At 38.4% G+C, this 26,784-nt stretch overlaps 1 protein-coding gene across 5 annotated transcripts in view; it reads left to right on the top strand.

The window, feature by feature from the left end:
* The window catches only part of arb2a (ARB2 cotranscriptional regulator A), a 261,702-nt gene that overhangs the window by 171,994 nt on the left and 62,924 nt on the right, over positions 1-26,784 (top strand). For 4 of the 5 annotated variants that reach the window (XM_088336391.1, XM_088336390.1, XM_088336389.1 and 1 more), the window contains exon 10: positions 9,094-9,178. In XM_088336391.1, the coding sequence (XP_088192517.1) occupies positions 9,094-9,178 (85 nt within the window). Of the gene's footprint in view, positions 1-9,093; positions 9,179-22,392; positions 22,467-26,784 lie in introns of those variants that run through there. The other variant, XM_088336393.1, reaches the window with a different exon arrangement.

Genomic DNA, 26,784 nt, shown 5'->3' with positions numbered 1-26,784 from the left:
ACTATGTTGGACACTCAGATCGCAACGTGAAGAACACTGCAGAAGATGGCAATACAGAGACCCATTTTACTTTGCGCTTCGGCTGTTGCTTGTTTACTGCTTATAAACATATCGTGCATTGTGTTATAAGCAGACAGCACTCGGGAAATGCTGTCACGGGGCCTTGTTAGGAAGCACTTTGTGTGTTGGCTGGGCGTGACTTGTGTGCATGACTGTGATAGGCTAGGGGCGGGCACACAAGTCAATGCGTTCACCCAAAACAAACTGGGATGCATGGCACAATTTCGTATTATTTAATGCTTGATAGTTTTAGAACCATTGTCAGTCTATCCCAAAAATGCTCAGTTTTCTTGAAAACAACATATATTGGATTGTATTATTACTGACACTTTTTTTAAAAGATAATTTTTAATGCGAGAGAAACAGCTATTTTCTGGCCTGGAAGGACACAGCTTATAGATTTCTTTTTTTCCTGCTGAGAAGTAAATGTTATTTACCAAGTTAGAAAACAACAAAGCTATATTTTGGCATTGAACAAAAACCTATTTTCGTGCGGCTGAGATCAGTTATCCTCCATCCTATTTTGCTGCGCATGGGGATCAGTAGGGTGCATTTGTATTCGGGCAATTGGATTTTTTTGTTGCTGTTCCTTTATATCTGCCTAATATGAACTGCACCTTTATGGCCGTGACCCATTATCACCAATACTACATTTCTAAAAGTGGTGACGCCTAGAACGCACTTTGCTGAGATGGGGGACTTGCATAATGCACTTAAGTTTACTTGTTGTTACTATATTCTTTCAAATAGTGCTGCGAAGCATACTTTTGTCAAATGGTTGTTTTTTATCCGTTATAGCATTCCCGGCTGAACTTAACTGCATTCGTGTGGCTGCAATCCATTATCTCTGATCGCATATTCCTGCAAACACACTTTTTTTTTTAACCATTACTGTATTTTTGCCTGAGATTAACTTGCATGACAGCGATCTATTATTCCCGGTTAACTATCGCTACTAGCAGGGGCCGGAACAGCCTTTTTTCGGTTGTTGCCTGCTTAAAATAAACTGCACTGTTTTGGTCATGATCTAATATCCTTGGTCGAGAATTGCATTGAGCCGGGCAACGTGCAAGTTGAAAATGGGGGACCTATTGAGCAGATGTCCGCATATCGCGGTGTGTTCTATTCCCCATTAACTTTAATATATAAAGGATTAGAGTACTTTTATTTGTTAAAACAACCTTTTCAGCCTGTATTTTTAATACATGATATCCCATTAATTGTACAATAATTAAAATAATAATGAACAGGTTCAACTTCTGTATTTTAACTATCACAGGTTCTTTTTGGAATGTAACACTCGCGAGAATCGAGGGTTCTCTGTATATCAATAGCATGTCTCAACTAGGATAGAAAAACTAAATTGTGTGTGCATGTGAGAGAGAAAACGTGAATGATTGTGTACATCTGGCAGCTTGTCACAGTCTCCAAGGTGTCTCCTGTCACCGTGCCGGCCTGCTGTCACACTCTAGTGGCCTGCCTGGAGCTTCTACAAACACACACTACACTACACACTACTGTATAATCATGAATAAAGCATACTAATCCATAGAGAGAGAGAGAGCAGCGGAGGCGATAACGGACAAGAGAGAAAGGAAAGTAACTTTGTGAGGAGTGGAGTCGAGAGTCGACAGCTGTCTGGTGACTTTTGTACAGTCGCTGCAGAGTCTCCGGCTGGGGGAGATACAGAATCGATAAACGAGGTGCACGTTTGTATACGGGCGACACTTTTTGTTTGTCTCGAGGCACGGATCGATACCACGCAGGGCTAAGACGTGAATCATTAGCGAGATAATTGCGTGTCTTCATTGTTTAGGCACTTCATTGTTTGCTACACACATGCCCTGTAAAGTCAATGCTACTTTTAAGTGTTGTAGGGATGAATGTGTAATTATTTACACTGTAAGAAATATTTTTCAAAATTGATAACAATTTTTAGTATTGCAGATTCATGGTGTCCCGGCTACACACAGCAAAAAATAGATTCTTACCCCATTGGCAGAAAATGTCACTCAATGTTGGTTTTATCTTGTTGTTTTAGCAGAGTATTTCTTGACCCTGCTGAAGCTACCGAACCCCATAAGTTTAAAATGCGCATTCACCGAACCGTAGTTTTATGTGAAACAAAACCAAATTATAGTTTTTGTCTCAGATCTGCGACTCCTTGGACCAATATGTCTTTAGTCGTGTCCTCTATTCCGGTGGTCCCAGAGACGTGTACAGATACAGGGTTCCCGCGGAGTCTAAAAAGGCATTGAATTCACAATTCTACAAATGATGCCTTAATTGGCATTAACACATAAATCCTATTTTCGAAAGTCTTAAATATGTTAACAAATAAAATGAATATTGAAGTCATTTTTCATGCATCATGATAAAAATGATTCATGAATGTAGCAGTGAAGTTGTTTGGAAATAGTAGTTATCTGCCTGAAGTCTGAGGATCCATGATATACTGTAAACATCCTGTTTATTTCTCGTTTTCCATGTCTAAAACTTTAGAGAGTGCTATGTTTTTCAGATGGAAAGTTTTCAACTGGACCAAAATGATATATATATATATATATATACATATATCTCATCTCATTAGCTACACCGCTTATCCTCAGTAGGGTCGCGGGGGTGCTGGAGCTCATCCCAGCAATCATCGGGCAGTGGGCAGGGGACACCCTGAACTGGTTGCCAGCCAATCGCAGGGCACACGGGGACAGACAACTCACTCGCTCATTCACACCTAGGGACAATTTAGACCGGCCAATTTATATATATATATATATATATATATATATATATATATATATATATATATATATATATATATATATATATCCATCCATCCATTATCTGCATCGCTTATCTTCAGTAGGGTCACGGGTGTGCTGGAGCCCATCTCAGCTATCTTAGGGCAGTGGGCATGGGACACCCTGAACTGGTTGCCAGCCAGTTGTGGGGCACACAGACAACTCACTCGCCCATTCACGCCTAGGGACAATTTGGACCGGCCAATTAAGCTGGCATGCATGTTTTTGGAATGTGGGACGAAACCGGAGTGCCCTAAGGAACTTACATATGCACGAGAAGAACATGCAAACTCCACACAGGAGGATCTCATCACCTCAGAACAGTGCCGCAAATTGTGCTAACCACTGCGCCGAGAGAGAGAACCATACACACACACATTTAAGAATTGTTGTCGACATGGTCTTACATTTTTTTCAAGAGGCATTAAAAAGGTCTTAAAAAGACTTAACTTTCCTTAAGTCGGAGGAACCCTGTAGTACCAGGCCATGTGTCGCTGAAATAAATAAAAGTGTCATTGTTTTAGAAAAAATATATTTTATTTATACCATTTGTAGCGCACATTTTTTTTAACCACAAAAGAACCTGAAGTGTGTCCTGCTACTCAGTGCTTCTCAAAAAGGTTGCTGTTTGTGCACATAACATATTATCTATGCTAAAAAAGACTAGCATCTTATACCAACTTGCACTTTTGTTATACCGGCAAGCTCATGTCGATTTTTTTCCACTCAGGAAACTAGCTTATAAAATTAGCATTGCCTTCTTACCTTCTTTCTCTTTAGACCTAGCGTCCCTGTCCTCTACACTGAATGAACATTTGTGCAGCTGTATTATATGCCATTATTGTGTTTTTTTCAGCAATTTAGCATAAGATGAAAAATTCAACTTTAAAGGACGTACAAGATTGTTTTTTGCTTCCCTATTTACTATCTGAAGTATTTTGACTTTAATTTTGACCTCATCTTCGGACTGTATCTGATTTTTCCAGCGTAAGAACAGAACATTTTCATAAATTAAGAACATCTGTACTTTAAATTGAAGAATCATAAAAACGACCTATTTGCCCTCCATATTTAGTCTCAATTCATGTTTATTTCCCGGCAAATCTCACCCCATCCTATTTCTTTTATCCTAATGACAGTCATTTCTGCACACATGTCCCTGTGGAATTTTTACATGTTGATATTTGCTAAGGATTTGTGTACATGGGGCAGATGTTTCATCGTAATCACCTCCGCCACCAGTTTCTATTTTTGTCTTTATATTGTTGGCGGGAGGAAAGAGTAATGCTGAGCTCCTCAAACAGGAGTTGACTAAAAATATTTGTTTTAACAGTGCTCCCGTCAACAGTAGGTGACTTTGCTTCGATTTTATTGGGAAAAAAACACACATGAACACAAAAATACATTATTCCTTCGCCGTTTTGCGGTTCCTTTTTTTTGCAATCTTGGAGCATTGCGGATTTTTTTTATTAATAGGGTCCACAGATAAATGCATTATTGACCGAATTACGGCATCTCGGGCAACGTCATTACGCAAATAGACATTGTTTCTACATGTTTATATTATATAAAGGATGCTTTTATTTACTATGTCATCAACCAAAATCTATGATATACTGTGTTATTTTTCCCCAAGATTTAACTGTATTGGATGCAATTCCTCTGTAAAGTCGTGCTTGTAAGTGGCTTGTCAGAAGCATTGACTCACATTGATCATAGATGGATACAACTGTGGCATTTTCGTCTTGGGGGCAGAACATAAAATGGAAATGTTTTAGAGAAATCAAGTAATATTCATTAGGATTTTTTGGCGAGTAAGCCAGAGATTTTGTGTATCATTCGTCTCTCTACTACGTGTCCCACAGTGCCTCGCAGCATCACAATATCACTGACTAGGGAAACTGCATAAGTGAACAAAAAATGTGAGTAATGCTATAATGAACTGTATATTTACTACTACCTCAGTACCTGAACGATTCTGTATTTGAACAATTTGGTATTTGAGTCATTTTTGCTTCGATATTCGAATGAAAAATCGGACCAACTCAACACACCCGATACACAGACAATAGGCGGCCATCTTGGCTACTCTCTCCCATTTGGCTGGCATAATTTGAAGAGAGATTGTCACTCAAATGCAAGTTAAATATGATTGTTTATGTATTTTAGCTTATTATTTATTACCTTATTGTTTTTTTATAATGAATTATGTTTTTTTGCTCAGTATACAACGAGAAAAAAAGGATTATTTGTTGAGCCTGTTTTCGAAGAAACCATAACTTACCCGAACACTCCTAAACAAAGCCGGGTGAGATAAGCAGCCATCTTGGCTACTCTAACCTGTTCGTCTACCATAAATAAAAGTGAGATTGTCAGTCAAATACATGTATATATGATCGCTCATGTATTTTTGCTTACTATTTATTTCTATATTTTTTTGATGAATTGAGCTGGTTTGGGTTTTCTTTACCATTATTAGTACATAATAAACACATGCAAATTCAGACATTTGAAAAATATGCAGATTTGTTTTCTTTTTTTATAATCTAATTTTTGTAAAGCATTTCGTAACAACAACATGCCCTAAGAACATGATGTCAATCCACCAAAAATCACCAAAAAGTTTATTCAAACAGACAAAAATGTGTGCCAAAGATAAAACAGAACATTGGGAGATCAAACATCCTCATTAGAACTGTCTGAAATACAATTTATTTGGAAAGGGAGTAACGATTGTTGATACAAATGTCATGTCTTACGACTCTTCTCCAAAATACTTGGGAGGTTTGGTTTTCCACGTATCAAAGTATGTTTTTGCTTGTCTGCGAAGAATGCTTGGAGAAGACATCGTCCTGATAAGATAAAAGTTCAATAGAAGAAAGAGAACCAGTAAAGAGATTAGACAGTGCAGCTGGCGTCCTTCTGAATGGCCGCTTATCTGCTGCTGTTTACTTTCACCCCGGCCCATTACAGTGTTGTGCAACAACTCTGCGACTCGAGGTCACCCAAAGGATCACTGTGGGGGGGTTTGGCAAAGCTACTTTGCATTTTTACATTCGCCGACCTTGACTCACAAGGTCCGAACTGACACATGTATCAACAGTATTCCATCCATTTTTCATACATACATACATACATACATACATACATACATGCATACCTGGTATGTACCACCGTCAGATGTAGGAGGTGTCTGTTATCAAGAAATCTAACCATTCTCTGAAAGGTGCAGGACTGATGGACAACACAGAAGCTCTGATCCTGGCAGCGCAAGTACAGGCCATACACACAAGAGCCTTAGAGGCCAGGGTCTACCAAAGTAAATCAGACCCATGATGCAAACTCTGCAAAGATGTTCCTGAAACAGTCCAGCACATCGTGGCAGGGTGCAAGATGCTAGCTGGATCAGCATACATGAAAAGGAACAACCAAGTGGCTGGGGTTGAATACAGTAACATCTGCAACCTGGATGGCATAGGCATAGATATACCCAAATCCTGGTGGTGCATATCACAGAAGGTTGCTGAGAACAACAGGGCCCTTCTAGAGTCACAAGCAGCTCCTGGCTATTCGGAAATAGTGGTGGTGGACGAAAATCAGGAGAGAATGGTAATAATATATGTTGCGGTCATAGCTGATGCCAATCAGGAAGAAAGAATATGAGAAACTGGAGAAGTACCAAGGGCTAAAGAGCAGGTCAAGGCCAGCGTTGTCCCTGTGGTAGTGACTGTCACCCGGAACAGATACTCCCAGAATGGAAGAGTGGCTCAAACAGATCCCAGGAACAACATCTAAAACATCAGTCCAGAAGAGCGCGGGCTTATCATTTGGGCTGCAGTTTGTGCACTTTGTCGCCAAAGTTTAAAGTATTATACAGATTACTCTACCATAAAGAACATGCTTACCAAACTATCAGTTGAACTCCAAATCACTAAATCCAAAGACATTTTCATCCTTGGTACATGATATGCCACCACTTCTTTCTACCTCTACGTGACTTAAGTTAGACGTCATTGAGGCTTCTCCCTAATAGCTCACAAGTTTTGCAAATATTCTTTCTGCTTTTTGGTTGCATCATTCTCCATTTGCATGTTGTAATCTGCAGAATATGATTTTCTTTTCGGTGCCATTTAGTTTGGTTTCATTTCACTAAACTTTGACGAAATGTGCTCATCGGCGCCAAAGTGTTTATGTCGGTGCTGAATTTCGAAGTGCATGCTTGATATGAGGAACTCGGCCCAAAGTAAACCAAAAGGTGTGTACTTCTGCCAAAACGCACACTTCGGTAAACCTGAAGCTTTACCTTGGTGCCGAAGTAATGCTACTTATTTCCTCAAGGCTCGGTCCCTCGAATCAAGTCAATCGGTAGGGTTTGGCCGGGTTCTGGTTTATTTACCCGCGAGTCGGGTCGGGCTGGACTGGATTTTTTAGACCCTTACATCTGGGTCTGGCTCTGAGACTCAGCAGTCCATGCGCTGACAGCAAGAGGTTGAAGAGGCTGTGAGATGTGTGTGTGGCGTCACCTGGTCCTTGAGGTCTGCATGTCCTTCATGATTTTTGAGGTAAGCTATCTGGCAGAAGCTCGTTACTGCTCCTGGTGATCAGAACCACCTCTATTGGAGCAGAGAAACCTGACAAATCAGGCAGGAGATGTGGCCCTTCAGGACCGGAATACCCAGGTCTGCTTTACTGATATTTAATAAATTAATGTTTCTACTTTGCGGGTTTTGGCTATCCCAGTTAAAGGGTAAATGGTCGGCATTCATCTAGAGCTTTTCAAGTCAATGAAGACCTCCCAAAGCGCTTTACAATGTGCTTCACACTTACCCATTCACACACACTCACACAGCATCTTTGCAGTTCTTTTTTGGAACACGTTTAACGAGGGGTTACTCTGCTGATTTTTTTTTTTCTTCTGTTGACGGTATTTCAAAAATACTTTATAAGATGAACAAATTAAAGTAGATAAAGAGATCCACTCCTTTTTCCGACAGTTGTGCTGTCAACTTCTTCGGGGTAGGGGGTCGTGTGTTTGCTGGGGGGTTATGGGTCAGTAAACCGGGCAGACTCCCTCCCAGAGCGCACCCGCAGTTCCAAGACGGCTCAACTTTCCACCACAAACAAACAGCGAGATGTCCAGGCAACTTGTCACCGAGCTTTTAATTGCTCATTCCTGTCTTTTTCTCGCTCGTCCTCCCCCCCTTCAGTCACATTCTCCCACCTCCCTCACGGCTTTTCTTTGTTTACTTGCTTTTTTTGTTTTCTCCTTGCTTTTTTGTCATCTCTCAATTTGCATCCAAGTGGGGTTTCTACTTTGCTTGCACAGTCTGATAAAATCCACATTTAAGGTAGAGTGTGCAATATTTGATGACTAGATGCCTCTGTATGGTGTTGTGCAACCGAAAACAAGCGTTAAAAAGGACAAGGAAGAATACAAACAATGGAGACTCAAACTGACCAAAACACAACAATATTTCCCCTCACTTTTTTGCGTAGCCTTTCACAAAGAAAGAATACGGGATCAAATGAAAGGAAATAAGGGAAGAAGAAAATAAAATATTTTGAAATAGGAAAAAACTAAGGGAAAATAAAAAAGGACAGAAAAGAAAAAAGGAAAAATGGAAAGGAAAATATAAAATGATGAAAAGGAAAAATAAAAAAAATAATGAAAACACAAAAGAAGGATAAAGGAAAAAAAAATAATCCCCAAAATAATACATACAATGGGAAAAAATGTATTACATTGGTTTTATGTTGTTGTTACATTTTCTAATTATTCTGTTTTTGTAAAAAAAAAAGAAGTTATTAAAATGACATGCAAAAGAAAGAATAAAATGAAAAACACAAGTAGCAAGATGTCAGCCAATCATGTCAACTCCCTATAGCTAATGATCATTATTATAATAATAATAGTAATAATGATAATGATATTACGTATCTCAAATAAATACTAGTTGTTTTGACTGCCAAGTATTTAAAAAAAACATGTTTACAGGATAATTCACATATTTTTGCTTATTTTTTAAATCAATCGTTTTTTTTTTTTCATATGTAGTTTAATTTTACTACTAAATAATGTACACCTTCCATTCCCTTTGTACTGTAGACATGAATCCTTTCCGATTTGGGAATTCAAAGTCAAGTTGCCGTATAGCGGGGCATAGAAAAGTATGGTAACCAGCGAATGTACAGTTTGACATCTTTTTCTTTTTCTTTTTTTTTTATGACGTAGAACTGTTGCAACTGGGTCTCAAGTCCCGAGCCTTTGAACACACCAGTGGACTCCATGCTTCCAGACTGCCAGCGTGTTTCTGCAGGTACCATATTGAAATGAATCGCACACCAGATAATGCGAACAATAAAACAAGAATAAATATAAAATACCTATCCTTACCTGTACTGGGAGATATTTTTCTCTCATTCTTTTAATGTTTTTTTTTTTATTTGATTTTTGTAATTATTGCTTGTACCAGGTTAAATTGGCGACTACTAAAATATCAAAAGACCTTCCATCATTGGTAGATGTTTCAAATATAGTTTTCCTTGTATTGCCAAATATTTAACCTGTTTTCTCGTGAAATAAGAAACATATTTTATTTGATTCACTTGTACATTTCTTACTTTTTTTTTGTTTTTTGATTTTTTTTCTCAAATATTACTTTTTATTTCACAATACTTCAACTTGTTTAAAAGTAAAATAAGAAAAATAATATTCGAGGAAAAACAATAAACCAATAAAGTAAGATTTTTTTAAAAGTAAAATTTTGCAATTTATTTGATTGTTTTTTTGGTATAATGGTAAAAATTATATCTGAGGGAAAAAATACTTTTATGGTAATATTAATTTGTATAAAAGTGCTATACAATTAAATTTAATTCAATTTCAGATTATCTTGATAATCTTATCCAAAAAAAAACACAAAATTACTAAAAAAAACAAATAAATTAAAGCTATTGTAATTAATTAAAATATTTTCCGCCATCTCTCATTTAATTTGATTTTGTATTTTTTTAAGTTGTACTGTCAAATTAAATAAAGTTATATATAATAAACTAAGAACAATTATACCTACTTTAAGACAAAAGTCCATGCTAGTTGGTTGTTTTTGTTTAATATTCACTGATTTATTTAGTTGATGTATGTATTTTTTGCCTGTTATATAATACTATGCACTGACAATATTTTTTTATTCCTGTCTCATCCAATGGATTGAAGGATTTTTTTTAGAATAAAATAAGCGTGAAGTTGCTTTGAACTACCCGTCTTGGTTCATATGACGTGAAATTCCGTCAATGGCACTCAATGTGTTAAATGGATCTGTTTTGCAGCCAAGGCATTGGATATTTACATTCACGTGAGGTTGATCAAAGGCCGACGAGATCGATCTTTACCATAGAAACATAAGTAGTGTCCAATTATCTCTGAAAACAAATCCACGTTGTCCGTACCCAGACGTTTCTTCAGGATTTTGTTTCTATTTCCGACATCTTGCTTTTGCACCCTCCCCGCCTCTTTCTTTTTCATCATCCACTCTACAAGGCTTAATCGGCCCCCGTAGTGTTTGCCTTCCTGTCCCCGTGGCCTTTCGGCGGCGGACTGGCCTCGCTGATGTCACCAGAACATAGCTTTAACGTAGCTTTAGCGTACCCTTAATGTAGGATTAGCGACAGGAATCGTAATCCTTGACACGACCGTTGATAAGAGATGAAGATTGCGATGGTTGTCGAATGGCTAACGAGCATCCTAGAATGTCGGCAAAATGAGATTGGGATTTCAGGGAACGGTTCAAATTCCAAAAAAAGGTTACACAACCCTATCCGAGGACAGTATTCCCTCGATTTCCTTGGCTAATCCATTCCACAACCACACTCATTAAGTACATTTCCGCAAAATATGAACCAAATATATCTTGTAGTGAAACAGAAAGAATCAGTTAACTTGTGCACGTTTCCACGTGAAATTCATTTTTGTCATTTTTATGACACAAAGCATTGTGGGACTTGTAGTACAGAGACGGATTATAAACACTAACTCCAGCTTACTTGTCAAAATGAGATTCATTTGAATTGGTTGATTTGCCTCGGACATTTATGTTTTATTTTTCGCTCTCATGGTGAAAATACCTCAGTTGTATCCGTCCATACATATTGTAAGTCCTTACTTCTGGCAAGACTCATACAAGCATAACTTGTAAACACACAGGACACAGCAATGGAGCACACAGTTGCAGTTAGAGCAACAAGGACGGTACCTAATGGCTTTTGTTGAGTCACGAGAATGATATAACTTATTTAATATCAAAAGTTATAGCAGTTATAGCATTCATAATCTTTGACACGACCGTTGATAAGGCATGATGATTGTGAGGGTTGACGGAGGGCTGCGCGTTTCCAGAATGTGTGCAACATCCCATTGAGTTGTCAGGGAGCGGTTTAATTCTAAAAACTCTGCACACCTCTAGTCGAGTACGGTATTCTCTCGATTTTCGTAATAACAACCACATGCTTTAAGTGAAATTTATGCGAATACTTACACACACACACACATAAATATATATGTATATATATATATATATATATATATATATATATATATATATATATATATATATATATATATATATTATGAAGTAACACAACAAATCGGTTTATTTGTGCACAATACCTCATATATGCAGTTTCCCTCCTTTGGGATGATTTAATGCCACAGGGTACTGTGGGACTTGTAGAACTTAGATGAACGATACGCGCAAACTCTAGCTTAACTATGCAGTTAACTCCGGCCTGCTCACCCAAAAAAAACCTTCCATGTTGGATGGTTTCTTTGGGACAATCATTATTTATTCATTGTCGAAAAATAAAAGCAGAAACAATGTCTATTTTCCTGGATCTATTTTAGGGCAAAATTATGTCTAAAACATACCAGACCATGTTTAGCCCAAAATTGGAAGTCAAAAACACATTCACTGCCAGGTGTTATAACTCCAGTTGTGGAAGTACTGGTCATGTATGCATAATTGGAAAGTAAAACAACAATAAAAAAATTCATAAGTCGAACTGGAGCATTAAAAAATATAATTTGTTTCAATCTACAATATCACAAAGCTAAATAGTTTTGGCTTAAAATAAGATAGATTTAGCAAAGAAACACCAATTATTTTTTTGTAGAAGAAAAAAACCTTTTTTTGCATGGAAGAAGAGACCACAGGTTTTGCTTGTCGCTACTTATCAGTGGAGAAAATGACCCTATAGTTTTCAGCAGCTAACTTTATTTCCCAAAGAAACTCCAAACATGTTTCGTAAATTTTTGCCATTTTTTGAAATATCTGGTGAACACTTGCTACTTCACACTACATACTTCACAACCTTAGTGCATCGCATGTTGAAAAATATCCCATTTTCCCAGATCTCACGAAAAAATGAACTGCACTCTCGCGTCCGAATCTCTTATTGCTGTGAGCAGGGACCGGCAGGGGGCAGTTTAGTTAGGACGGGTGCTATTTTGGCCTGCCTACAAGGAAATGCACGGGCGTGGCTGTGTTCCATTGACCCCTGTTTTGTATATCTAAGAGTAGGAGCTGGCAGAGCTTTTTTATGTATTTCTTTTCAGTTCGAGCTGCTAAAATGTACTGCACTGTTTTGCCCACAAGTCAGTATCCCAAGTCTACTATTGCTGAGAGGAGGAGCAGAGAGCAAATGTGTGACGGCTGTGTTGTCCCATCATGTTCGCATAAAGTGAACAGAGCCATGAGGCCGCGATCCATTGATCCCCAATAGAGTATTGCTGCTAGCGGAGGCCGGCAGAGCAAATGTTAAAAATGGAAGGGCATATCATTAGGAACAAATGTCCCCATTAACTACGATAAACGAGAGATCTGGAAAATCGGATATGAAACCCTGATCGCAGTTTTTGTATTTATTTGTATTTATTTTCTTTTTCCATCGAGTCGAAAGGTTTTATATTAAAATCCCGCTGGGAGAAAAATAATCTTGATCTAATATTTTGATGCTACACGAGAAATGGCATTTACAATAAGGTAGATGTTCAAACCGCACAGGTGCCTTGCTCGACATCCTCGTCCTCCCGTTCGAACATTCCAGCTTATTCTCTCTGTATCTCCTGTGGAACGCTTCCAAAAGTATAGGTCATTTTTCACACGCCTCGCATGTCACCGAACGGTTATGTTACGGCGCTATCTCATCTCCGCCGCTAAAGCGCCGAGTGGGCAGCACGTCTCCACATCTAACGATGAATCAGCAACTTCAAATGTCAGCTAGCTTTCTTTAGAAAGTGTTTTCATCTTCAAATGTCACGTAGGGTGGTCGTTTGGTTCCATACTGTGCCTGAGCCCAGTTGCCTCCAAAATACAGTAATCCCTCGGTTACCGCGGCTAACGGTCCCAGAACAGCCTGCGAAGAGTAAAATTCACCGTTAACAAGTGAGTAGCCTCCAAGGGTCAAACTTAACTCAAAATGATGTCCTTAGCTACTGAGAGTATACGACTGTGACTAAATAACAACTATAGATCTACAAATAAAAACACTGAATTGCAGTTGAAAGAATGTTTTTTGGTTGTCCTTAAATAAAAGTACATCAACATACTCCTGAATGAAGAGAAAGGCATATTGGGAGATACAATATTGGCTTTTGCCTGATGCCATGATGCAACCCAATAACAGACTGGCATCTTACCTGACGTCAACCAATAGCAAACATGTATCTTAAGGACCTAACTTGTCATATGCATGAACACCTTAAAGTTGTAAGGGTATACATTTTTTGGGAACGTCAAACAATTTGATGTTGAGGCCGTATTATGTGAAAGTGAAGAAAGGCCTAAAAATATTCCATTCCACAGCGTAAGGTGAATTGCTGTATCCAGGGGTTTTACTGTACACAACATGTCTTCATGGTTACGTAGCGCTTACACGACTTCTAAAATCTGTGGTTGGCACAGTACAATGGCCTTAGTGCAGCTCTTAAGCTCCCGGGTGTCTTGGAAATAAAACCTTTAGAGTCCACGTCTTACTTTTTTCAAAGATGAATAGCATAGTCGGAGCACTAAAGCGTTTGACACGGTGTCTATCTGTATGTGTACGCTATTGACTCAGGTTCTATTGACGGAGCTGAAAGGATCCCAAAGCTGCCAAGTCAGCTTGTCTCTTGTCTTTTGCTAGCTGCTTCTGATGTCAAAGGTTGACTTGGCCGGCTTTGTGTCCTGAGGAGCCCGGCAGGTTCGCCGGCGGCAGAGGTGACGAGGTTGAGGGAAGCCCGTCAACCCGCCGGGTTGCTATGCGAAGGGTATGCAAGACGGGATTGCGGGGGTTATCAGCGCTAAATCTTAATCCACCAGATAGCGCTAACAGTTTTTGAAAAATATTTTGCAAGACTGTTTCTTCCTTATAAAAATGAATACTTTGATTGTTCAATGGGGGGTTTGCAATTGCCATACTAAATGTACAGTATGTTGAAAGACCTATTGATACCAGGGATCAGTATTGATTTGGTACCTTATTTCAAGGAATCTCTACCTTTGCGTCATACATGCCTCTCTTTGGTCAAACGCCACACATTTTACATTAGAACTGGGAGAATGTTGATACCAAATATTGGTATCAGTTACAATAATATTTGGACTTTTCGAGATCTTACTTCAAAGAATCGGTACTATATCGATAATTGATGTGGCCATTTTTTGTTCCATAAATAAGCATGGAGAGTGTCTATAGTAAATATCAGTATCATTTTTTATATTATTTCAAATTTTAAATACACTATCTCAAGGAATCGATACCATGGCTGTTATGTGGCCAATTTATGTTCAAAAACTCTACATTTGACTTTAGAAGTAAGGGTCCGAGGGTCCCAATGACATATCAGGATTGGTTTCAATATTTTTTGATACCTTATTTTTAGGAATGTTCTAGGTCAGGGGTCAGGAACTTATGGTCCGCCAGATATGATTATTTTCATGAATACATATGGCTTGAAGGGCATAGTCACAACTACAGTTTACAATGATAAATTCCGAGACTTTACGAAATTTTGCTAAAATGTCTTTAATTTGGGCTGATCGAATGATGGCTGTGTCCTTCTTACCGCTATCTTGCTGGAACACCATCTCCTCGTCATCTCCCTGAACTGTGACAGTGACACGAAGAGCATGCTGGGAGCCCATATGCAAACTGGGTTGCCAGGCAGATTGTAAGTGATAGCCAGTCTTTTATGTTCCAGTTAAATTGTGGGAGCGGTGAATGGCAGCGCGCACTGTGCTGTATTTTGGACTTCGTATCCAGAAACGCCTGTGTAACAAGAGGCAATATTTTCTCGTTCACATACTTCGTAACCTGAAATTTTAGTATGTAGAGACATTTGTAAGTAGAGAAACCACTTTCTAAATAAACAAATACCCCAATTTTGTTTTAGTAAGGGCTCAAAAGAAATACAGTATTTTCTCAAGGGGAAGGACAACGGACAGAGGAAATCCTTGTGTTTTTATCTGGTCCTTTGTCAGGCAGTGTCAGAGAGTTCTTCCAGTCCTAGTCGGTTTTAAACTACAGTGTCCATTTTTTATGTTAATGCAAAATTTGGTGGGTTATTTGTTATTATTTTAAGCAAAGAAATTTATTCCCCGTTAAGTTGTCTAGAGCTGCTCACACATACTAAATATTTGCAGATTTTGCTTTATGCAAATGAGGTGGAATAACTGCTAAGCTGACATTAAAATGCTTTGGAAAACGGAATGGGCTCATCCAAAACTGCCACTCCGAGACAGTAAAAACATGTGAGTGTGACAAGATAAATCATAAAAAGAGAAGGAAACGTCCCAACTCACTGTTTTGTTTGCGCCGCTGATATCGACCCGCTTTTCAGTCATATCAAGTGTTGGTTAGCTTGAAAAAAATAATTGTAAATAGGACCTGCCCAATCATACACTACCTGGCGATTACTCATTGTCCAAGCCGATTATAAATTACACAGGCTTAGCGCTCTGTAGGTAAACACTGATTAATGGCTAACAAAAGTAAGTTAATGTCTTACCTGTACTTTAATTAGCAAATTGTTACAAGCAAGCTAACACAGTACTGTAATTAAACCTAATGAGCCTTGGTAAGCAGTTTTGTTTGTTTTTACTTCATACCACTTTATCATTTTATAGATTAAAGTGGGTTTTTAATACCCCAGAAATGTGTTTTTTCAGATTTCATATTTGCCCTACGTAGGTTGAACCAGTCAACAGATCAAGATGCCCAACATGAGTGACACGATAACAGTATATTAACACAAATAAAGGTGACTAGGTACAATAAAATGAGGAATTTTGGCACATAGCAAGCAACCAACCATATGCTTATCGTAAAGAACATAGTAACTGCATAAAAGACAAACTAAAATGAGCATAGCAACCGTCAGACTATAGTATCATCATAAAGAGCATTGTATCTGTACCACCAAATATTTAGAAATGAAATGAAATGATTTGCATTTTATATAGCGCTTTTTCAAGTCAAGACTTCCCAAAGCGCTTTACAGTGTGCTTCACATTTTCCAATAGCGGCCGTGCAGCCATGTAAGGCGCTAACCTGCATATTGGGGGTATTAGGGGTTCAGTGTCTTACCCAAGGACTCTTCGACATGTAACACTGAGCCGGGATTCGAACTGAGATCTCTTGATCCCAAAACGAGCGCTCTACCTCCTGAGCCACTGTCGCCCCGAAATCAAAAACCGAGTAACTAAGAACAGACTACGAGTGGCAAATGCAAGTAACATAATTGTATATGGCATAGTAACTTCGTAATATGGGACTGACTGAGAATTAATATTATGGGTTCATAAAAACCCGCCAGTGACCAACTACATGATAATCATACAGAACATAGTAATTACATAAGAATTGACAAAATAAAAGTTAGCATATTGCCGAATAGAAATGGATTAATCAAAAGCACAGTAACTACATAATACTAGACCAGGGGTGTCAAACAGGCGGCCCGCTGGCCGGATCAGAGAAGCGCAGGAGAGAAATGAGCTGCAGGTAGAAATATGTCCACTTGATATTGACAAAGCCAGGTGCCTCTCACAAAAGCTGTACTTGTTTTTTCTCATACTCTTTCTTTTTCATTCTCACTCTCTCTCTCTCTCTCTCTCTCTCTCTCTCTCTCTCTCTCTCTCTCTCTCTCGTTCTTTGTTTCTCTTTGTCTCTTTCTTTTTTTCCTGCTCTCTCTTTTCTCTCTTTTTCTCATTCTCCTCTCTTTCTCCCTTTCTCTCTTTCTTTCCTTCTCTTTTCTATATTTCTATTTCTCTTTGGATTTTGTTCTTTCTCTCTTTCTTCCCCCTCTCTCACTATTTCTCTTTTCATCCCTCTCTCTTGCTCTCTCTCTCTCTCTTTCTCTCTCTCCCTTTCTCTGCCCCACCCTTTCGCCCCCTCTCTTTCTCTTATTTCTTTCTCTTTGTTTTCCTTTCTCTCTAATCTACTAGCCCGGCTCCCGAAAGAATGTTTGTTCTATCTTGTGGCCCCCAAGTTAAAATGAGTTAGACACCCCTGCACTAGGCAAATCAAATATGCAAGTGCAAACTTAACATTCTATCATCAGTTTATGGGGCGTGGTAACTGCTCAAGCAAGAAATTAGGAGCACGTCATATTTCAATACATATACATAATTATCACAATGAACTTGGTAACTGTAAAATAATGAATAATGTAAGCAGCTGATCAAAAGAAAAAACAGTAAATGACTGACCATACTAACTGTGTAAGAATATGGCAAGTAAAAGTAAGCAACATTGATACATATAAATTGATTAACAAAATACATAGTAATAAGATAAGACAAACTAAGAGTGGCTAAAGCAATTTAAACATCGTGACATCATCATTTAATTGGAACTAGTAACAGTAAAAGATGAGGCAAACTGAGAATGATGATGTACATAGCAACTGACCAACTACAAACTTATCAAAAAGAACATAATGAATGTAAAAGAGTTGACAAGCCAAGAGTGGATAATACAAGTCAAACATTACTATTATTGTTATTATTATTATTATTATTATTATTATTATTATTATTATTATGTTAAACATTACTGTTCTGCAGGGCATAGTGACTAACAAAAAGAGACAAACTAGAAAAGAGCAATTTAGGCACATAGCAACTGACCACTTGCATTATCATTATCAATAAGAATGAACAAACCAAGCAACTGTAGCGAATTTGAATTTAAATTGAAATACATTGTTTGAACAAATAATTGATTGACCAATTAAATTTAAGCGACGAGTTAATTATTTTAAACTTGTCTCGCCCTTTTATAAAACCACAATTTTTTTTATTTATTTATTTTTCTTTTTAATAATTTTATCAGGAAAAACATGCTCCTTTCTGGCCGACCTCCTGGGGGGTTCTCAAGGCAACCTGGACTGTCCCTTTTATTCACAAATGTGGCATAACACCAAACCCCATGCCTTTCAACGGTTCAACTGTAGCACTGAGCGAGAATGCCAACGTTGCTCTTGCTGCAGTAATAAATTGGATAACACCAAATGTTTTCAATGAAAGATTTAATTTATAAATTATATATGTTTTTTAAAATTGTATTGATTTATTCAACTTATGATTTAATACATATTCAATGATTGAATGAAGAGTTTAATGAAATGCAACATTTACATTTCAATTTATTTTTAGCATAACGTATGAAAATGGCCTTTATTCAAATGCCTTGTGATTAAGGGCTATACAAATAAACATGACTTGACTTACAAATCAACAAAGAAAAAAATATGTTAATTAATATACAGTATATGTATGTATATGTTGGAATTTCAATTATTAACCAACAATGTGTGTTTTGTATTAGAGTACAGGGTTTTAATATTTTCCAATTAAGCGATCTGCACTCCAGCAATCCAATATTATTACTATTTTTTAAAACATTGACAAAAACATTGGAAACAAAAAACATAAATGAAATTGAGTCACATACACTATATATTTTTCATTTTCATGAAACATATGTGATTTATTTAGGCATGCATTGAGGAATATTGTGAGCATTCAATTCCACTATTCGAGAATTTGTTTTTTTTTAATGCTAGACTTCTATTGAATCATCATTTCTTTGGATGGATCATTTTGATTTGGTCATTTTGTAAGTGAATCGTATGCTGAAACTGTGTGTGTACCTCTGCACTAGACATAGGAAACAAAATCACTTAAGCACCTTTTCCCCTGCACGGACAGAATCTGAATTTTAAGTCCAAGAGGAAACGGTCTGACTGAACGAACTTTGGTCATGCGTGTTTTTTCAGCTTGCTCATGCGGAAGTGCCACTCGATGCCTTTGCTAGCCCATCACGCATTTTCAGTGTTTTCGTGGCCTCACCGCGGCACATTCCTGAAAATGCGGCAGGAAACAGGCAGGTGACCCCGATGCACTTGTACCGTCTCGGGGTCGGGTTGGAGTCACGACAGTATCGTCAGTACCAGGAACAAGAAGACTAATTGGTTTCTATTATATTAAAGATGGAAACAAAAATTTTGAGCCAAAGCCGAAAATAAAACCTTGAAATTATAGGGTGTTCCAAAAGTCTTGGGCACATTTTGACATAGAATATCTCGCAAACTATTAAGGATATGAAGCACTGCTGGTCATTTCAGAAAGCTTTTAATCCAGATATGTGACACGCGACACGTACCAAGCGGATAGCCTAAGTTTTCCCAAACGCGTCCCAATATTTTATGTCAATGGTTGCAAGAACTTTTGTTATCTGTGCCTTTAGCTCATTCACGTATCTTGGAATAAAGCAAACAATCCTTTCACAAATCCCCACAAAAACATATTGAAGGGTTCAAGATCTGGAGATCTGGGTGGCTAGGACATGAGACCGACTGTCAAATCCATCAGTCTGGCAGTGTTGTGTTCAGAAACGGTCTCATTTTGAGGCTTTAGGAGCATAACGACCCCATTTTGTTGGGAAAATCAAGTCCCCAGATGCTTCTTACTCAATTAATCCATTCACCAGTTTTCCAGCATGTCACGGTACATCTCAGAACAAACTGGTGCTTTTCCAAAGAAATATAATCCTTAAACACCTTATTTCAAAATAGCCCAAAGGACATTAACTTTTGGGGACTCTCGCTTATTCTCAAGAAGTTCATGCCCCCACCCTCCCTCATTACATTCTACAGGGGCACCATAGAGAGTATCCTGACCAGCTGTATCTCTGTGTGGTGTGGAGGCTGCAGCGCTACCGACTGGGGTAGTGTGAGGAGGGTAACGAGGACAGCAGAGAAAATAATCGGGACTACACTTCCCTCCATTCAGGACATTGGCCAGAAGCACTGCCTATCCCATGCTAAAAACATTACCGGGGACCCCTCTCACCCCCATCATGGACTGTTCACTCTGCTAGCCTCTGGGAAGAGGTACTGCAGTGTGCGGTGCAGGACCACCAGGCTCCGCAATAGTCTAGTCCCCCTGGCCATTAGACTGTTAAATGGTCAATCTAACATATAGTTAACTTAAATCTAAACGGCTGCTAATCTGACTTTTTGCACTACTGGCAGTTTTTTTTTTTTTTTATAGCTTGCCACTCCTTGCACATTGCTCTCTGCACTATTGTAATTACAGCGTTATTGTTACAGTGTTAATGTTACTGCTGTGTTACTGTGTACCTGACTTGTTAACCTGACTGCCCATTTTGCACATCTGGTTAGCTACTCTTCTTGCACTATCGGCACTATGGTAAAATACTATACGTAGCCAAAATACAATACAACATTATTTATATCTGTACATTCAAGGAAACTGTGGGGGTCAGATGCATCGACATTTCGTTCTGTATACACGTGTACTAGAATGACAATAAAGTAGATCTGAATCTGAATCTGAATGAATCTGATGTGGGTTCTCAGTACCCAATATATAAGTTTTTTTTTAGGGTTTGGTACGCCTCCTACCATCAAAGGTCCGTAACGGGGGTTTTGATTGGGCCCAGTTGTTTCCAATCGCGGCACACTTGGGCCCATTTATCCTGAACATATTATAAGGATATTTTGGACATCACATACCGTCGGGTCATTTTTATTTCCACCACAATACCAGGTTTGTTTTTTACTGGTTTCTTTGTTACTTTGCTACTTGCATCTTCCAATTCCAGTTTCCGTCTTTCTTTCTAATTTTGACTTTGTTAGGTTTGGTTTTGTTTGGATAATATTGTTATTACATGTGATCCCTCTTTTTAAGCACCCCTGCCTCAGTTCCTGCTTCCACCACATGGGTCCCCCAAAAGTAACAGATTGACCAGACCTTAACATGTTGGGCTTGTTAACTTTGCCATTTATGGGGAGAGTCCCCTCATCGCTAAAAACAAGCCGGTTGGCATCCTCCATTTTCTGACGGTTGATTTGTCCGGGACATTTGAGGTTTTTTTTTTTTTTTAGACCTCCACTGCAAAAATGCTATAGTCCATACATTATCAATGCAACAGTTGTATCCATCCATGTGTCGTGTAAGTCTCTTCTTGATAGCCATGTTTGTTGAGTTGGTGAAATGTGTGTTTGGTAAAATTTCTGTTTAATGTAAATGTAGAAATAGTTCATTTTATTGCCCCCCGTGATCAGATTACTCGCAAATGGTATCTATACTGGGTTATTTGTTTGTCACTAGTCATGTAAAGTATTCATTCGGACTGCTCTAATTTGCGCCCAGGAGACAAAAGGCAGTTTTCTGATTAGTTTGAGCGTAAAGGTGTTTGTAAAGTGTGGTTGTAGCTTTGAGAGCTATTTAGAAAGTGGCTGTCTTGATGCATGCTAGCATCGGGTGTCCTTGGACTGAGCCAGGTCTTCACAGTGATCCGTTTCATGGGTAATAGATCTGACGTAGGTGAGACACAGGCTAGGCAAAGGTGGCTTAAGAGAGTTGTTGGTCTAGCTGTAGCATTATGCGAGACCTGCAGATTCAGTATTGCTTTCTCTCCCGCCGCTGCCTCAGTGTCTTCCATGACCCGATAATAATCCAGAGTATTTATTTGCGCTCTTCTGACTTTCCTCTGAGTCTGTTTTAATTGATGAATTTATTGTTGATAATACAAGCCACTGAAATACTAGCACAGCTTTAACCTTGATCTCCAAGTTATTTGGTTGAGGTTTGGACACATTAACTTTGACACCTCGGCTGTTTGACTGACAGCATACACCAGCCTAATCGCAGTTGCACATTGTCATGGCCACCCAACACACAGACCATTCCCTAACCTGCTCTCATGATAGCATTTGGTTTGTGCTATCTGATCAGAACACAATGCACACTACATTGATATATATGACAATAAATACTATTCTATTTATTTCGAAATCTTGGAATAAGTAAGCCATTGATAACTGAAGCATGCAATAGCAAAAGGGCTCTATTTGGAAAATGTCCATTCCTTCTTTTGAGTTTCGTATTGCCCTGAAAAAGTGGCTGCAAGGACAACCCAAAAACATCTGACGTCATCATTTCTGAGACGCACGCTCCTTTTTCAGTGACAAGCCAATCGTATCCATCTGCAAGCTCGCTTTTCTCATGCCGACATCTCCTTTGAAGCAAACACTTGACCGCTTTGACGGACTTCTTTGATAACGTCCAAGCAACTGTCCCTGTTTATTGATCAAGAGGAGCGCTTTGATTCGCCAGCATGGCCGTATCTTCCCCTACATCGGGAGTATCAAAGATACGTACGCAGCCTCGCTCAATAGACAAGCCCTCGCTACATGACCAGGGCGAGTCTGCTGCCATCTTATTTGTCTTAGCGGACAAAGGAGGATGAAGGTGATCAATATGTCAAGTTGATTATTGCCTGGATCTCCTAAGGCTGTGTTTTCAGTTCAATTTTCACTCATTCTGTGCCATAACATATGAATACATTTTCAAAAGCATTTTCCCTGAGGACCAAAACGTAGACATATTTTATTTTACTAAGAAAAAAGAAAAAGAAAAAGAAAAAAATAAAGTTGGTGTCGCTATATCACTGGGGGGTCTACTGTATGGGATACTAGTATTGATCATTTGACAAAATATGTTGAATTAGTACCAGTAATAATAAAAAATTATAACTGGCTGCAGCAGGTTGACATGCCGCCTAAGAGGTTAGCACACAGAACCTCGGTGCGGAGGTCCAGGGTTCAATTCCAGCAACCACGGACTCCTCATAATAAATAGAGTAATGGTTGAAGCCCTGTTAAAATGATTATTTTGATGGCAAGGTCACTTATTTTCTGCCCAATGACAAAATTGTATATTCAAAGTTCGTACAAGTGCTTGAAATCTTTGAAAATGCTTGAATTTGGATGTTGCCTTTTCAAGGCTTGAAAAGTGCCTGAATTTTGGATGAAGTGCTTGAAAATGCTTAAAGTTGTTGCCATGTTTCTCAACAAGTCTGCTTAGTAATAATGCTTGCTGACACTGGTGTTTGACGGCTTCCCTTTTCCATTGTATTTCTTCTTCCCTCGTGATTGACTGCAGCTGGCATTAGTTTGTACGGTGTGGTCTAATGAAACGTCACCCCTCCTCCGTATCGTGTCCAAAAGGACAGGTGCATGCTTCACTAAACAGGCCACTATGAAATGTGTATCAGTACAAGGATTATGTATCAATGATGGACATTTTTTGGGGGACATGCAAAAAAATTAGGGTAGCATTTTCCTGTGGTAAATTTTAATGAGAAAAACCTCCTGCAGCTGATAATAAAAGCTAAATACTACTTTCATTTTTTTTTTACCCGGAACCTATACGGGGAGAGAATATCTCAAAAACAAACGTATTGGAGATTTACTTAAGATCTAAAAGTCATATATCTTGATAAATGCTCATGCAAGATAATATGTAAAACACAGATATATACGTGGCTCTGCAAAATACATGTTACACACTGGATATTCCTTTTTAATAAACTGGAGATCCGTCCCATCGCAAGGTTTCTTCATATTCCTCATGCTCTCTGCACTATTGTACTTACAACGTTATTGTTACAGTGTTAATGTTACTGTTTACCTGACTTGTTAACCTGACTGCCTGCCCATTTTGCACATCTGGTTAGCTACTCCTCTTGCACTATCGGCACTATGGTAAAATACTATACGTAGCCACAATACAATACAACTTTTATTTATATCTGTACATTCAAGGAAACTGTGCGGGTCAGATGTATCGACATTTCGTTCTGTATACACGTGTACTAGAATGACAATAAAGTAGATCTGAATCTGAATGATGTGGTTTTTGAGTTTTTCCTTGCCCTTATGTAGGCTTTAGATCAGAGGATGGTGTACTAATAGAGTCTGTGGTCTCTGCAGCCGTTTGAGACTCCTTGTGATTAAGGGTTATACAAATAAACATGACTTAACTTGACTTGGAGAAATTTGAAAAATGTCTTTGGAAGTCCTTAAAAAGTGCTTGAATTTGGTTATGAAACAAGCTTTACAAACCCTGCATCTTATTCCACACCGTGAAATGTAAGTGTCGTAAGGCGGGGTTACCATATCCTGGGGGTCTACTGTATGGTATATTAGTCTTGATTATTCAACAATATATTTTTAAAATAATCACTCGTTGCAGCCCTGTTAAGACAATTGTTTTGTTGGGGAATTTTTGTCACTTATTCTCAGACCACTTCGTATATTTTGTAGTCCATTTGCCATTTTACCAGCTCAGTAGCCTAGATGGTAAGGCGCCCGCTTTGAGACTGGGAGGTTCGGGTTCGCGCCCCGGCCGAGTCATTCCTAAGACTTAAAAAGTGGTCGGCGGCGCCCTCTCTTGGCTGCGGCTGCATCGGGTCAGATGCAATCGACATTTCGTTCTGTGTACATTGTTACACAGAATGACAATACAAGGAAATTATTATTATTATTATTATTTTTCTACAAGGTAATTTATGCTTTAACCTCAATGTAAGTACTCAAAAAATAATCTCATTAGCGCTATACCCCCTATCACAAGGTTCACTGTGTATTCATGAGTCAGTTTATGTGGCACTTTGCTGTGAGAAGGATTACAACAAAATAAGAGCAGCATTGTCTGTCTCAATCACGCTAAACACAAGGACGTCTGCAAAACTCTCTTTATCAATTCTGCATTTCATCCGTTATCCAGGATACGGTTTAACCGTAGACATCGTTTAGCGGAAAATAAAGCTGCAGAAAAAAAGCCCGGCGTGCAGAAATGAAAGTTCAACAAGGTTCAATGAAACACTTAAACAATTTGCGGCAATATAGGGGAGTTTTTATAATCTCATTATCATCTCAGTGCCAGATTTGCCCATGAGGACTGTTCTGTATTCCGCTTTTATTAGCTCTTAAAGATTTGTCAGTTTGTCCTTCTGGTTTGCGGCCCTCGGACGATCGCTAGTGTGCTATCTGCAGTAATTACACATTTACTTTTTCTTATCTTTTATATTTTCCTTTTTTAAATTCCTGACGCTTTACCATGCATTCATTTATTTTTTTTAGAGTCAAAATATTGCAACTATGTTTATGTGAAATAGCAAAAAATATTTGTTTTTGTTTTTTTTTTTTTGCTTTTGTGATTTTGCCTTATCGAAAAGTGTGTTGCAGTCAGTGTAGCTTCAGGAAAAACAGGCAATTATTTATTCATTTAAGGGTAATTACTCAGTATTCAGATTACTTTTATTTATCTGTTTTTTCTATGATGAACGTGTTGCATTCATTAAAGCTGTAGGCAGTACATTTGTTATTTTATTCATCTGTTTATTTATTTTAATTCCCCTTAAATTATATATATTGGATTCTTGCAATCATTTCCAAATATTTATTCATGTATTTATTTGTTAATGAGTGTGTTGTATTTAATGAAGCCTCAGGGAGTACAGTTTTTATGTATTTTTTTATTTTAGTGTAAAAATATCTTTCATTATTATGATTTTGTTAAATTAGATTTGTTAAAAGGATGTGTTGCATTCAATGTAGCAGCATGAATTACAGTACCTTGTTTTTATTATTATTATTTAGCTTAAAAAAAAAGTATTAAATCCTTGCGATTATTTGTCAAGTTAAGTCATGTTTATTTGTGACAACCTTAATGACGAGCTGCACAGACCACAGATTATTGCAAACCACAGACTATTATTACACCATCCCCTGATCTAAAACCTACAAGAGGGCCAGGAAAAACTCAAAAGCCTCAACCTGAGGAAAATGATGATCGTGTTCCATTCACTGTAACTGCAGAAACTACAGTATGTCTGAATTTGCATATGTATTTATTGAGCTATATAAAATATTTAAATATTATTTTTATTCTATTGTTATTAAATACAGTGTCATCAAAAAGGATTTGACCCCTACCTGATTTCTGTGTTCTTTGCATATTTATCACTCACAAAGTTTCAGATCATCAAACCAATTTTAATATCACTCAGAGAAAACCGGGGCGGCGCTGCGGCACAGTTTTGAGGCCATGGGATCAAATCCAGATGCCAGCCTTCCAGGGCGGAGTTTGCATGTTCTCCCAATGCTTGCGTGGTTTTCCTCCAGGCCCTCCAATTTTGTCCCTCAATCCAAATACATGCATGTCCGGTTAATTTTCTGGTCCAAATTGTCCCTAGGTGTGAATGAGCGAGTGAGTTGTCTGTCTATGTGTGCCCTGCGACTGGCTGGCAACCAGTTCAGGGTTTCCCCTACCCACTGCCCGAAGACAGCTAGGATGGGCTCCAGCACCCCTCTGACCCTACTGATGACCCCTGTGACCCTACTGATGATAAGAGGTGCAGATAATGGATGGATGGACGGAGACAACCCAAGGAAACCCAAAAAGCAGTTTTGAAATGTTGATTTCATTTATTAAGGCACAAAATGAGTCAAAACATATTAACTGTGATAAACAAGGGATTCAAGTAAGATTGTTTCTGTTATTACTTTAGA

The sequence above is a fragment of the Urocampus carinirostris genome, chromosome 5 (assembly GCF_059441175.1).
Source record: "Urocampus carinirostris isolate Australia breed hairy pipefish chromosome 5, RoL_Ucar_1.0, whole genome shotgun sequence".
Lineage (NCBI taxonomy): Eukaryota > Metazoa > Chordata > Actinopteri > Syngnathiformes > Syngnathidae > Urocampus > Urocampus carinirostris.
Note: the sequence above shows the minus strand (reverse complement) of the source record. Positions and strands in the feature narration are given on the sequence as shown.